At 38.4% G+C, this 15,208-nt stretch overlaps 2 protein-coding genes and 1 long non-coding RNA gene across 6 annotated transcripts in view; 2 read left to right on the top strand and 1 right to left on the bottom strand.

Moving 5' to 3' along the window:
• PLEKHH2 (pleckstrin homology, MyTH4 and FERM domain containing H2) overlaps positions 1 to 4,433 on the top strand; it is a 56,339-nt gene extending 51,906 nt beyond the window's left edge. For all 4 annotated transcript variants that reach the window (XM_065058299.1, XM_065058297.1, XM_065058298.1 and 1 more), the window contains 2 exons: positions 486 to 623; positions 1,732 to 4,433. In XM_065058299.1, coding sequence (XP_064914371.1) covers positions 486 to 623; positions 1,732 to 1,914 — 321 coding nt within the window. In that variant the 3' untranslated portion in view covers positions 1,915 to 4,433. The remainder of the gene's footprint in view (positions 1 to 485; positions 624 to 1,731) is intronic.
• Positions 4,434 to 4,925: 492 nt separating this feature from the next.
• Positions 4,926 to 8,464, bottom strand: LOC110365676 (uncharacterized). Its single transcript, XR_010471586.1, has 3 exons — positions 8,122 to 8,464; positions 6,251 to 6,364; positions 4,926 to 5,318 (listed from the first exon to the last, which is right to left on the bottom strand). It is a non-coding gene; the product is annotated as an uncharacterized LOC110365676 (long non-coding RNA).
• Positions 8,237 to 15,208, top strand: part of DYNC2LI1 (dynein cytoplasmic 2 light intermediate chain 1) — a 24,997-nt gene continuing 18,025 nt past the window's right edge. Inside the window, exons 1-6 of the mRNA XM_065058305.1 lie at positions 8,237 to 8,392; positions 9,114 to 9,231; positions 10,444 to 10,478; positions 10,876 to 10,945; positions 11,921 to 12,009; positions 14,168 to 14,354. Coding sequence (XP_064914377.1) covers positions 8,265 to 8,392; positions 9,114 to 9,231; positions 10,444 to 10,478; positions 10,876 to 10,945; positions 11,921 to 12,009; positions 14,168 to 14,354 — 627 coding nt within the window. The 5' untranslated portion in view covers positions 8,237 to 8,264. The remainder of the gene's footprint in view (positions 8,393 to 9,113; positions 9,232 to 10,443; positions 10,479 to 10,875; positions 10,946 to 11,920; positions 12,010 to 14,167; positions 14,355 to 15,208) is intronic.

Here is a 15,208-nt window from a genome sequence, read left to right as displayed (position 1 = left end):
AAATAGAACAGAATTTAATTTCATTTCTGTGCATGTAAACTACCTCAGTGCAGAAAAAGAAGTCCTGGATTTAAATTCCTTTAGATTCTCATACTCTGCCATTTACTTTGTTTAGACATTGCTTCAATTTCAAATGGAATTCCTAAGATTAACTTCTCCAAAAGTCAGTCAAGACTTGTGTAAATTGAATTACACACTTGAGTTGAAACCTGCTTATAATATCTTTGATCTAATTAATTTGGAATAGAAACAGAGGTCAAATTTACAGGAGTTATCATCTGCAATGGAAACTCCTCATAGTGAAGGTCTGAATGAATCTATCCCAAGATGTACAATTCATTTCAAGATTCAAAAGAGGCTAAAACAACATTTTGAAAAATACACATGTAATTTTACTTTTTAAATAAGTATTTGTCATTATCTGTTTTTCTTGCACTGTCCTGCTTATAGCTTTACGTTTTGATTTTGGGGTTTTCTTTTTTAAGCGATTAACAGTTACATACACATATAAGAGTCTGATGACTTTCGGAGGCTACCAAGATGATTTTATGCTGGTTGTTAACAATGCTCAGACAAAGGACAAATCAACCGAAAAACACCTTTTTGCCATGACAAAACCAAAGGTTGGTATATTACCTGAAACAGTTTCCCACCATCTGCTACTCTTCTACTTTTTCTAGTGGATAATCCTTAACATATGGAAAAGATGAAACACCTTCTTTATTCTACCACTCTCAGATTATTGACTTTTGCCAGATGGTTTCAGAAAGCAAAACAATTAGTAATATAAGAGCTAACAGTGACAATACTGATGTGTTCCTTTTCGTTTCATGTCCCTAACATTCCAAATTTTTCATGGAAGGACAAAGAAGGCTCTTAAGGACAGGAAGTATTTGCAGTACCTAAAAATTCATCTGTTTGCTTGATCAGCACCGGGGATGATTTTAAGAAGGTACATTTGTGTTCTGCAGTCGAATTGTAGAACACGAGATCTAAAATATCATTTACTTTTTAAAAATTCTAGGATATTTTTACCTTTGGTAAAAACTGTTCATGGTTTTCTAAATCTAGATTCTCTCCTTCGCTGGTAAGATTGACTGTATTTTTGTAAAAAACCAAAGATTTTGAAGTCTTTTGCTGTCAGTCAGAACAATTTATGAACTAGAATACAAAACTCCACATATGAATTTGGGTCAAAACACGACTCTTCATACAAATAAGCATAGAAAAATGCATCTGTTCAAGTTTCCCTCAGATAGGTAGGTTTCCCTCCTTATAGGTAGGGTTGTGTGGATTGTCAAGCGAAAACACAGTAAAAAGCCTTTAGAAGTCTTGATTCCTTTTATCTACCCTGCATCTTTAGTCCTCTGAGCACTAGGTATTTTCTAGCAAAACTGAGGGAACACATCATAAAAGTTTTTTCTAAGAGCATCATCTTTCAGACTTCAAAATCTCTCTCAAAGTGAAAGAAGCCATCTGTTTGAATCAGTTAAGGCTGTGGACGACAAAGTATCTAGTATACTGATGGGAATAACATTACATTATTTGCAAGGAGCAATAGAAAAAAGCTCTATCAGGCATCTCCTCTCTCCCCATCATTAATTTGTTAGATAAAGTGCAAGTACTTTTCCAGTTGATGGTGACTGTCACTTGCTAAAAAGTTAGCTATTTTTTCAGCAGTCAAAACACATCACTGTATTTTTCAAAGAGTTTTGTGTGTTCCTGTTATAGATTCTTGAGATCACTCTACTGATTGCCAGCTACATTAACAACTTCCATCAGCTGAAAGGAGCTGCTCATCACCTCTCTGCTCCAGCATTACTGACACCTCAGAGTGGACAGAAACTCCAGGAAATGGGGACTCAGCCACATCTTGCAAACAACAGACCAACAAAATGTCCCACTTTGTTATGAAAGGATTATGCATCATGAGAACGCCTCTTTGTTACACGGTGTTTCTACTCTGATTGAAAACTTTCTGATGTACAAGACATAAAGCATAAGCGGGTCCATAACCACAAGAAAGGCAGACAGGTTTACATTCATTTCAGTGGTATTTAACAGCCCTGGCCTGAACTGGAATGATGATGAGCTCATGTTTTACCAGGGGTCACTTGTCCTTACAGCTCAGAAATAAATGTGTATTGATAGTGATGGGGAAGGGTGGCCTTGGGAACAATTACATAGATTTTTAGTAGTTTTCTAGATATTTTCTCAGGGACCAAACTGTCTTCAACTCTTCATCTCTATTTTTCAAAATTATACATGTTGTATAACCTTAATTTTGAAAAGGAATTTTTGTTTGAAAAAACAGTCAAGCACAAAATATTTTCTACTTCCAGCACCCCTCCTTATTTGCAATACAAGCACCATGGGACTAAAAAGAAGGAATTGTTTGGTTTGTATAATTGTTTCTCCTTAAAAACAAACAAACAAACAAACCCACATAAGGACATCATGTAACTATTATAAATTTAAACAGTATTCTCATGATACACTCTAGCCTTTGTTACAGAGCTATTTTGCTTGGCAAATCTTCAGCCTTAGTCTGGTAAATTTCTAAATAATCCCACTCTGCTCCAGCCTTTTGGAAAACTCAAGAGTTGGGCAGGCACTGTATTTAGTATAGTTTTGTTAAACAACATCCCACACCTAATTTCTTCTTCAATCCATAATAATATAACACAGATGCAGGAATGACTCACAATTCAAAACACAAGAATAACACAGAAAGCCATTGCTTGAACTCTTGTGAGTAAACTTGGAGATATGTGACATACAAAATCCATGTATAATATGTATAATGTATATACATTGATTCAGAATAATATTTTGTGAAATTTATACTTCTTGTTTTTCATTTGTTATCTATATATTCCATATTATAGTACTAACATAATGTTCTTGCACACAGGACATAATGCTGCGTCTGCACTATTGGACCTGAGAGCACTTTCCAGTTGCCTTTTTCAGCCGCAAACCTCAGTGCTACGTAGGGTCAAGTATGCAGAATCACAACCTTTTTTTCTTCCAGTACTCACATTTTTGTTTCCATGCAACAAAACCACTTTCTGCAGGCTCTGAAAAGGATCAGCAGCATACTCGAGTAGATAATTTAGATCCAACCACAGAGAAGGTAGTCAAACATGAATCACTGATTTATATACATCTCAGAGTTTCCACTTCTGCTCATACTAATGATCATGGATCATTAATTCCTTACTGCAGCTTTTAACGTGGTGGGATTTTTGTTTGGTTTGGTTTGTGTGTTTGGGTTTTATCGTTTGTGGTTGGTTGGGTTTTGTTTTGTTTGGAGTTTTTTGTTTGTTTGGTTGGGTTTGGTTTGGGTTTTTTGTGTGTGTTTTTGGCGGGGTTTTTTGTGAGGGCTTTTTGTTTGGTTGGTTGCTTTTTGTTTGGTTGGGTTTTAGTTAATTAAAATTGAAGTAATTTCAAAATTATGAACTTTAATATTTGAAAGCTGAAAATTTCCTTTATGACATTTGAACATTTCAGATATATACATACTCATATTGAGAGAAAATGAATTTTCAGCTGTTTGCCCTCTGTGGAATGTAGGGAGTTTCCTCCTGAAGAATTAAAACAGATTGGAAGGGAGATACAGTTGTGAAAAGAACACTCTTAAAAAGTGGAAAGACAAACTAGCAGGCTGACTTGATAAATATATTTATTCCAAAAGCTCTCAAAGTCCTGCCACAGCTACTTAAGTGTGCAGGACTTTATGAATGGTACTATGGGCCAGTGCTTTGTCTTGAAAATTACAAGCAAATAACAAACATACTATATCTAGATGCTTTCACATCTGCACTGCAGAAAGAGCTACCTGGTTACTTTTCCACTTTGGTGGTGGTTGTGGCACTAGATCCTTTTCTTGCAAGGCAGCAGGGTCAGCAGCAGGAGGTTTACTTCCCCAGGGGCAGCTAATCTCCTGCTGTCACTGAGCAAAACAAATTGGAAGCTGCTGAGACCCTGCCACTCACTAACTGCAGCGTCTTGTTTGCAGCGCCTCATGCGAACTGATGCAGATAGCATGGTGTAATTGGAATAGCAATTAACATGCCTTTGCGATCAGCAGAATAGCTAACTTTCAGAGATTTGAGGAAAGCAGGGGGGTTGCAAACTTTTAAACATGCTACTGCATCAGTTCTACTCAGGTCGAGTCATAGTCTAAAGTTTCTTAAATATGATGATTAGAAACTTCAGTTTACAAATACAAAAATCTTCAGCATGAAATTATGATAGCTATCAATCTAGAATACTCCAACTAATAATTCTTTCCTAATTGTCCAGTTTTAAATGAATGTGGCAGGTAAGGTTCTATTAGAAGGCAAAAAAGTGGAACATTTTGCTCATGAGCTTGTTCGTGCAGTTTTTAAAATTTTCATTAAATTTTGAGACATGCTACACGAAACAAACAGCTGATGTGCAGACTGAGTCTTTTAAACCTTTACAGCCTTAAAAACAGATGGTTTATAAAGCAGTATACAATATGTGAAGTAGAGTATGACCTGCCTGCCTTTGAGTAACTAACTCTAGTAATGGCTTTGCTGTTTTGGTGTTAAGCTCTTGCTGCTGAAATATATCCCTATATCACAGTGCCAGAAGCATCCATGCCTTAGTTTCCCCTTTTTTCTTGGTAGCACTTTCCATACTGACTACCAATAACTGCTCATTATAGGTCACCATTCATCTCATATTGTTACACTACCAGAAATGCTGTGTTAATTTTTATGAAATAAATGCACTCAGAATCACAGTTACCATGACAATGCTACACTAAACAATGAAGTTTCTTTCATTATTTTGATTAGCAAGAGTGAGGTTTCTGTAGTGATAATAACCTCCACAAGCAGACACTTTTCTTTAAGTTAATAGATCAAACAAGTAAAGTCTTTTACACACGCAAGCGTACTTCAACAGCTCAGCTTCCAAACACGGCTACGCAAATCTCAGGGGAACTTGCTCCATGTTAATCTAGCTCCAGAGCTACTTAGAGGATCCCACACAACGTAAAACAACAAACCTGAACATTTCAGAGTCCAGGCAGATAATCTGTTCTGCCTTCCCCATCCAGCCTGAGCCTTATGAGTGATCCACATCTCAGTCTTAACCTTGAGTCATCCAGCAAAACAATTTATACTGTGCTACCTAATCCATGACTAAAGCCCAGGTAGGAAATTAGACCTTTCTTACCTCCTGATTTTCAGCAGCGATAAAGACAATGGGAGCTGTCAAATGAGCAGCAAGCTCTGGGACTGATACAGAAGAACTTTCCATGCTCCAGGCTTGCAGAACCTAGGCTGTAAAAATATTCTTAGGATGAGATTAATGTGTTGCCACATGCAAGGAGACTTCACCTTCTATCATGAATTTCAGAACATCTTTTGTGCTTGCTTTGAGCTAGCAGTCAGGAACAGCAATCAGTAGAAATGGTCAATGAATCTGTGCTCGACAATGACTGAAAAATCATATAAACAATGTCTGTATAAACAATCATGTTGACATGAAAGTAATCAGCATGCAATGAAAATTAATATATTACTTGAACGTCACTTTGCCTTGTCGATTTTTGTGCAGCAGTATCAATAAGCAAACTGATCATTTCTAAAACAAACATAACCTATTTACTCCTGTAGTATAGTGGGAAACGATAAAGCTTTGCGTTTCTAATACAATCCAGAAAATTAGTGGTTTTCTGTTATTTTAGATTTGAACTTGGTTTATCTTTAAATTTAAAATAGAGACATGTATTTCCCTATAAAAGAACACTGGTAGGTATTTGATGTTGGATTTCCTTGTCAGACTGATGCAGTTTTTATTGGTTAGGTCCTGAAGGAAAAAAGTCATCCTTGCATAAAGGAATGCACTGCTTAAAGCCTTAGGTAGAGCTTTAATGGTGCATACTGCTTAGTGCAACCCATTAGTTTGAATAATTTTAACTAAGGTGATTAGTAACTCAGTATTTATGAAGAAAAAAATGTTTACAGTTTCTTATGGCATGAGCAACAAAGGAAATGAAACTGAGTCAGGTGAAACTTTAAAAAGTGAAATCTCACATTTAATTTCCAGATTGGCCTTCAGTAATTAATTGTACACTCTTACATAATGCTTCCCCAGCTCAGATTGCTGCATCTTCCAGGCTTGCCGCCTCTCTGCCAGTGATTAAATCACTGTATACTCTTGCTTTTGTAGTAATGTATGCCTAGACCATAGCGTCAGGAGCAATTCCTACCTTAGTTTTGCTTTCTTTGGCAGAGCAAGAGCAGCTTTGTCCAGGGTTTTCACCACCTCTAACTGCTGACTACAGATCAGCACTGGCTTCATATACCAAGATATCAGAAACATTCTGTTGAAATTAAATGGATTAAAGAAATGCACTTAGAAAGGCATCAGCATGACCTGCCACAGCACAACACTAAACAATGAAGTTTCTTTCTGGATTTTAATTAGCAAGACCATGGTTTCCATAGGGGCTTAGCAAATAGTTTAGAAAATCCAGGTAAAAACCTGGAATTAAATAAAGACAGAGGAAAATAACCATACGAAAGCTTCTGGAACTGAAACTGAGAAATTATACAAGGTAAACTTAGAAAAAAATCTTATTTAAGGAACAAGTATTACTTAGGGTCTGTAGAAGGTTACATAAGCCTTCTTTGGGGAAGGAAGTAGTAACAGTTAAAATTAATTCTGAGTTAATTATTATGTAAGAGGCCACTTTCCTGGTTTTGATCAAACAGACAAGAGAGGATTTCACTTACTTTGGTTTTCTTTAGGTTTTTCTCTCTTTAGTCTCCCAACACACAAAACAGTCACAGGTCACTTCCCTGATATAGGACACTTTAGACTTGTTAGAATCACCGACATTCTATATCCCTTTGACATGCTGGGTCGTACCACGGTTTTACTGCACCTTTTAAATCCTAATTCCTAATCTAAGCCTAACAAGATCTTTGGATTTGATCACTGATAGATTTTATTTTAAATAACCTAGCCTGTCTCCTGTTACAGGAACTTGGCTACATGTGTAATAGTTGACTTGTATGCCCCAGTAACTACAAAATAATTAATGTTTTTCTTGTACACCAGTTTACGTATTAGGGTGTGGTTAACTCTCTCGTTTCATTCCTTCCACTGTTAACAAAGCTGTCGTGGGGACCATGAGTTTATCAAGAGCCAATGCTTAAGGCTGAGGTAAAATAAGACTCCTGCCATTTACACAGAATGACAGATTGTCAGGGGTTGGAAGGGACCTCGAAAGACCATCCAGTCCAATCCCCCTGCTGGAGCAGGAACACCCAGATGAGGTTACACAGGAATGTGTCCAGGTGGGTTTTGAATGTCTCCAGAGAAGGAGACTCCACAACCCCCCTGGGCAGCCTGTCCCAGTGTCTGTCACCCTCACTGAGAAGAAGTTTCTTCTCAAATTTAAGTAGAGCCTCCTGTGTTCCAGTTTGTATCCATTGCCCCTTGTCCTGTCATTGGTTGTCACCGAGAAGAGCCTGGCTCCATCCTCGTGGCACCATTTACATATTTATAAACATTAATGAGGTCACCCCTCAGTCTCCTCCAAGCAAAAGAGACCCGGCAGTGCTGCCAAAGACTGTGTGGGGCTCATGAGCAGCTCCCCTGGGCATGATGCCCAGCGCTGGCCAGACCAACTGCCCTGACACTGCAGGGGACCCCACTCAGATGGGGCTGCAGTGGTCCTCCAGTTCTTAGAGCAAACTTCTGGGTGCATGGAGAAGGCATTAATGAGGTCGACCCTCAAAGCCCCAGCTCCCTCAGCCTTTCCTCGTAAGGGAGATGCTCCACTTCCTCCATCATCTTTGTTGCTCTGCGCTGGACTCTCTCAAGCAGTTGACTTGTTTCATTTATGACTTGTTCACCTACCCCTGACTTTCTCCCCTGCTTAAGTATTTTGTCCCTTCATAAGGGATCGGTGACTCCGCCGCCCTCACACCAGCTCCTCTCACCCTGCTAGTGCGGCTGGGCGCCACTTCCACCACCCGAAAAACTTCAGAGCCAACTGCGGGGTCCAAACAACTCCAGGGCCCCGGCGGCGAGCGGGACCTTGCGGCGGAACGGCCGCGGGTCTCCACTCACCTCAGGGGCGCAGCAGCCCCGTGCCCCGATGCGGCAGAGCCCGCAGGCTCCCGGCAGCGGCCAGAGCTGAGGCGAGAGCAGCGCGGGCAGCGCCCGCCCCAGTACCGCCGCCGGGAGGCGGGGCGAGCCGCGCCACGGCCCCTATGGGAGCGGCCTCCGCCCCTTTCCGCCCCGCCGAGGAACTACGGCTCCCAGCGTGCCCTGCGCGGTCCCCATGGCGACGGGGAGCCGGGCCCGGTCCCGGGCCCCGAGCAGCGATGCCCAAGACCAGGTAACGGGGAGCCCTGCCCGGGCTCGGCGACGGGGTTCGCCCCGGCTGCCCTGGGGAGAAAGAGCCAGCGGCCAGGGGAGGCAGCCTGGGAGAGAGAAGGAGGGAGGCAAGAGGGGCCGTTTCGGCCGCTGTCCCCGAAAGCGAACGGGGCGAGGGCCGGGATGGGGGCGCGCCCGGTGCGAGGAGCTGGTTGTTCCTGTTAGGGACGCCACAGGGAAGGGGGAGGCCTGATCCACCGCCCGCAGGTGGCCATGGGGAGCCAGAGGAGCGGGGGGAGCCCTCGTTGCCCCAAGCAGGAGCTTCCCCGGGACACCCAGGGCAGGTCCTGAGCCCCGAGCCCCCCCACCCGTCACCGGGTGCTCCGGCGCCCTGGAGCTCCCGGCCCCAGAGGCCGCCAGCCCCGCCCGCGGGATGCGCAAAGCCGCAGTCGTTAGAAAAACTTTAAAAAAAAACCTTTTAAAACTTTTAAACGTGCCCAAACAAAGCCTCCCACCACACCACTCTTGTTCCGTCGGCGTGTACCAGAAGCGTTACCTCAAGAATCTTACTTAACCAGCTTCCTTAAGCAGTTTTGATAAGCAGAGTGTGTATAATAGGAAATAATAATTATAAATAATAGTCATCATTACACAGTTGCAATAGCTTTCGTTTATCGATTTAGATATTTTCAGGAATTATGGCCATTGGTTTTCTCTAGTGACACCCTGTTTTTTCCGATTAGTGATACTTTGTGGGATCTTGCAATAGCTGAAGTGGAGAAGAGAGAAAACCCCGGCGAAGATGGCAAGAGTGTGGAAGTTTGGGAAAAATCAATACTATTTATGGGAAACAAAAATGGGGTAATGCTAAATACTATATGATTCTGTGCTTTCTTTGAACACAGTTTGTGTCAGGAAAATTATATGCTAATTCTTCTAAAGACAAAATATGTTCTGATTCTGCAGAGAGTGGGTGTTCCACAGAGTGTGGACCAGTCAGACATTATTACAATTTGGACGTTCAAGTTTATGGTTTGTAGAACCAATCTGTCAACCATTGTTATCAATATGTGCTAATTCTGTGGGGTCTGGCTTAATTAATCTTTTAAAGAGTAGCTACTACAAATAATGCTACTCACTTCAATTGTTTGACATGTCAAATTTCCCCGTGTAAAGCTTGAACTGGTACAATCCCATTTCAGTGCATTGATACTGATTTTGTTGTAAATAGAGGCCTTGGCATCCTGCTGTGAATTGTGTTTATGTCAGACCAATTTGAACATGGCTTACCAGTGACTGCAAACTCATTGTTAAGGTTGTTTTCACTCATTGTCCTTAACTTTGGTCATGAGTAATTTCATATTTTTCTTCTGTTAGCATTTATTTGTAAAGTAAATAAATAAATATTTGCCTGTGATCAAGTGAGTTACATTTTTAAAAATACTTTTTTTTTTTTGAATGATTGGTATATGTGCAACCTCTCATCAACAACTTAAAATACTTTTTTCAGAGAAAATACAGTGACTTTACCTATTTTCAGATTTACCTGAAATTCACTGATTTTGAGACAGGAAAGGACACAGTACATTGTAGAAGTGCTAGTTCCTTCCGTGTGGCAAGGTACTCAGTGGCTCAATTTCAACAATGTAAAGAAATTTTTTTCTGTATGTTTATTTGTATTTTAAGCATTCTTTTTATTTCCATCTCATCAGTAATCAGGTAGTTCCAGTGGAAACCAAACGTTAAATAAATGTATTACTAATAATTAAAAGCTGTTAAACAGTTTAACAGATCTGGCTAGGTTGATCACTAATGTCTAATTTTAAGCACACTATTCCTATTACTGTATTTGTCATTTCTATTAGTTTATAATTATAATAATGGTAGTATAACTTGATTTTGACAGAAAGTTGGCAGTTAAGTTTCCACTGTAAGGCTACAAACAATTACCTGAGTTTACACTTTTCTGGTACTTTATTACTGGAATATTAAATGAGTGAGTTTAAGTTAGTGATACATCTTTTTTCCTTTAATGACAATACAGTAAGGTTCTGCTTTGTTTTTAATTTCCAGGGAAAGACCAGTATTATACTGAGGTGTCTTGAGAGGTATGTGTTAAATTTTTTAAAGTATTTTTTAGCTGTGGATTAGAATTTTTCATAAACAGTTATACTGTGTGATAATTCATAATATTGTATACAGATGTCTCCTGTGACCAGTTGATCGTTTATGGATAAAGTTATTTCCCTTCATTACTACCTGTCATCTGACCCCTTCATTCCTTCTTTTCCACTATAAGAGAGCTTAAACGTCCATCTGTTCAGCTTGGTGCTGCTACTTCTCCTGTCTTCAGCAACTCAGACCTGTTGTCTTAAAGTGTCCTCTCTGTAGTGCTGTTTCTAAGCCAAATTCTGAACTGACTGATAAATATAATTTATTTACAGCAGAATTAACTTTCTTCATTTAGAGTATCTTAACAAAACAAATTTATTTTTCCTTGCATAGGGAAGAGATTCCAAAGCCAACATTAGCCTTGGAATATACTTTTGGAAGACGAGCAAGGAGACAAAATACAGTGAGTATGTGGAAAGTATTGTTTACTAGATAGATATGTACTCACATAAATAATAATACGTGTTTTATTTTCATGTGTAAGAACCTTAGGAGTTTCAGCTTCTTGTTTGTGAAACAAAAAGGTTTTTTTAAGTAAAATTTTATTAAAATTAGCTAGCATAATTTGCTATTTTAATCTGTAATGTGTTTTTCACTCTCACTGAAAGGCAGTAGATAAAAGACGAAAGCATAACACAATCAGCTGAATTTATAAAAACTACCTTGTTTGTTGTATTTGAATAACGTAGGATGCATGCCTTTAACTTTGTCTTTTAAATGCTAAATGAGTACATTTTTATGACAGAAGCAGTCATCTTAGAGGATGTTAAATCATAATTAAATTATTGGGGTTTGTGTCCATATTGCTAAATTTTGTGCTGCAGATTAGCTTAACAGAAATATTGAACCTATTCCCATCACAGCACAACACTGCCCAGCAGCAATAACTGTTGCTGCAGGTAATTGCTGTTTCTCCTACTGAAGCAGGGAGTGGAAAATCTGACTGTCTGCAAGATCAAAATCACTTAAAACTTTTCCCAGAAACTAAATGCAAAGGTAGAGATTCATTACTTTTCCAGTTGTGAACCTCTCAAAAAGCATTAGTCTTGAGCTGCAATAAACAAAAAGAAAGGGAAGGGTACCTGATTTTTTTTTTTTACATTTGTCATTAATCATGCTGCTTCTTGGCTTTTTTACTCTACTGTAGTCATTTATCAAGACAGTCAGAGGCATGTCAGGAGTCTTTCCTAAGTGTTGTAATGGGATTTATTGAATATAGGGTTTTCTTAGTTTGGTTTCGGTTTTTAGAAAATACTAATGAAATAATATATGCTCTTGTTCTAAGTCACTCTCATGAAAAGCCAGTTTATCAGGTTAAGATTTTCCCTTGGTGTTACACGGAAGCAAACATTTCTGACATAAAGAAACTCTTTTACAGGCTAAAGATATAGCTCATTTTTGGGAACTGGGTGGTGGAACCTCATTACTGGAACTGATTCGAATACCAATTACCAGCAACAACATAAGGTAAGTGATTAATATCACAATTCCAAAGTTAATTTCAGGTATCCTTCACACATAGGTAAATTTCTAGACCTTTTATTGTGGAAAACTCTTACAAAATGTAAGACCATTTATATTATTTGCTAAAAATCATTGTAATACCACTGATACCTTTGCTTTGACCTTCCTTTTCATGATTCTCTTCTAATAAGCCAAGTTCTTAGCAATCTCCAGCTACAAGAGAAAGCAATAACATGGAGGAAATAGGTTTGCCTTAAGTAGATAGAAAAGAAATACAGAAAAAGAGAAGACATAGTATGTTTGTGCTTAGTGATGAAAGAGTAGAAAAAGCACCTTGGGGGCATACAAAGAAAAATCTGGCTTCCTGCTTCTGTATGCAAAAAATTGATGCTGTCTCTTTGAGAGGCAGTATTTTAGGGTGGAAAAAAAAAGACAGAAATTTGTGAAAAACAAACAAACAAAAAACCTCTGGACTTTTGGCAAGTGAAGCAACCATCTGATGAGAGGGAGACCATTGAAGATAGATCATGTTTCTGAGAGGGACTAAAACAAAGGAAAGAAGACAAAAGGAAACAGGAATCTAGAGAGGTTTAAGAGAATGCAGTGAGAAAAAGCCATAAAAGTGATGGAATAGCACAGGAAGAAGAAATGCATGAAGACGACTTGCATGAAGAAATGAGAAGGTAATGGGGAGATGTATTTTGTTTCTTCAGGTTAGGGAAGATCAAGCTGAAAGGGGAAGAAGAGAAAAGGATCAAAAGATGTGTTTTGTATTATGATGCATTGCTTTATTTCTTTGGTAGTGAACCTTCTGTGAAAAAAATACAGAAAAGGAGGGATGCAATTTTTACCGCATACATTTGCTACTGTTTTGGCTATTGAGATAATGCCATTATCTAGTGAGAGACCAAGACAGAACTAAAAAAAACAAACATTTCTGGCATGTGAAGTGTTTTGTTTCTAGAAGAGCTTGGGGAAAAAAACTATCACTTTTCAATTGTTGCCTAAATGAACTTTACTGAGCTCCACCCCCATCACTCTTTTCTTCCTTTTTAACAAATAAGAAATCTTCTGATGTGCATGATCTTAAGATTCTTTGACAGGACAGCAACATTGTTCTCTAAGACCACTTGTGTTTAGAAGGCAATATTTAAACATACTACTCAAAGATTCTACCATTTCAACTTCAATATAAGTGCTTTTCACTGTTTTTCTCATCTGTCTGTAGTCAAGCAATTTGCTTATTTAAAAGTTCCATGAACTGTATCTAATTTCACCAAGAGACTTCTCACCAGATGTCTTTCCCACAGCATTTTAAAGTGAAATTGGACATTCACTTTGCTTTGTCTTTGTAATACCACTCTGGTCCGGAATCCCCTTTTTCAAGTCAGGATGGAATGTGAAAGAATGATTGCATCCAGACAAGTGGCTGCATTTGTGGTGTTCTTATTTACAGTTATAACAGTATAACACAGTATAACACAGTTAGAGTTTTGAGAGGACAGGAGTTACATATAAGCATTTCTCATCATAATCCACCTGGTAGTTGCTAAGTATGTCTTGAGTACTCTGGCTTCTTCCGTTCATCTTGCAGAAGACTTTCTCATGTGTTCATGTGATATTCCAGCTAATTAGCACAGTCCATGGCACAGAATACTGCCCTTAACCAGTTTTTTTTCCATTTCAGAAAGAATAATAAAAGTAGAGAACTTGTTAATACAGTAATGGTTAGGAAAGATCCTAACCATTTGCTAACATTGCTTCATCTGGGATTGTGGAGTTATGAGATGTCAGGGACACGTGGTAGTAGAAGCACCCAGTCACACAGGAAGAGGGAGCTAAATAGGGTCAGGATATTTTGTATTTTACTGCTTTGAAAGAAAGTCTCCAGAAACAAAGTTTTATATATACAGTCCCCCAAAACCTCTGGTGGAAAGTGGCCAAAGTAGCAGTTCTGAACAAGAGACAATGGAAAGGTTTCTTCAGAGCTCAGAGTAGCCTTAAAAGAGCCATCTCCATTTGTTGGCACATTTAATTCTATCTTAGCATTTGTATTTTCACAGTGGTTCCTTTCTCCATTTGTACTACAGGTATGGTTGTATATGAAAATGTTCATTGTCTCATGTGCTACAGATTTGACAAAATAATGCCTTTTTCATAGGTCATTTGCTGTGGTTCTCGTACTGGATTTGTCCAAACCGAATGAACTCTGGACTACTATGGAGAAACTTCTTCAGGTCACCAGGAACCATGTGAACAAAATTTTAACCAAACTAGAAAAGACAAATCCTGAAGTAGCTACTGAAATTAAACAGAGGATGCGGAACAATCTGCAGAAGGATCATCCAGTAAGTTACTTCTAATATTTTCTCCAGATGTCACAGGCCTTTATACAGTTAAAGATAATGCTTTTACAAATCATAAACAACTCTTTTAGATTTTTATGCATGACTGAAAATCCATTTGATGTAGATGAACCTGTTCACTGGAAAATTATAGCAATTTAATAAAAATTCAATAAGAGCAGAAACAAGGAAAGAAGGTTTCTTATATCTTTTTGTTAGATATCTAATGTGATTGTTATGGCATGTTACACCAATCAAAAGAAATAGTTTTAGAGTAGCAGTTGCTTTTTTTCCCCTCATCCTTTTAAAATGAAGATGAAAACTAGAACGTACAAAAGTCATCTAGCAAGAGACTAGCTGAAGGTACAAATTTAAGCAAAGAATATAGTTATAACAGCCATCAACATGACTATATACTTTGCATTTATTTAAATGTCTATCACAAACTCAATGCCTTTTGATAATCTGACAACTAATTAAATTATAAAGTTTCAGAAATGTTAACATCAGTCCTTTAAACATAATTGCTAACTAAATCTCTGGAAAAGCTAAACTAGGTTATGCACAATAGAAATGAAAAGTCATTGTGCATTAAACCTCTGCAAATGTTGTGTGTATATAATGCATAAATAAGCATTCAACAATTCAAAGACTTGGCACATAAATCTAGTTACTATAACATCTATAAAATGCTGTAATACAGAAAATGCTTATATAGCTCAAAAATTTAAAAGAAACTTTTAAAAATTTTGAGAAAGCAACATAGGCAACAGTGGATTTACAGTCTAGGGTTTGAGAGCTGCTGGATTATGATTTGGTTCGTTTGTTTGGTTTTTACTTTTAGAGAAGGTAATTCA

This window comes from Columba livia, chromosome 3 (genome assembly GCF_036013475.1).
Source record: "Columba livia isolate bColLiv1 breed racing homer chromosome 3, bColLiv1.pat.W.v2, whole genome shotgun sequence".
Taxonomy (NCBI): domain Eukaryota; kingdom Metazoa; phylum Chordata; class Aves; order Columbiformes; family Columbidae; genus Columba; species Columba livia.
Note: the sequence above shows the minus strand (reverse complement) of the source record. Positions and strands in the feature narration are given on the sequence as shown.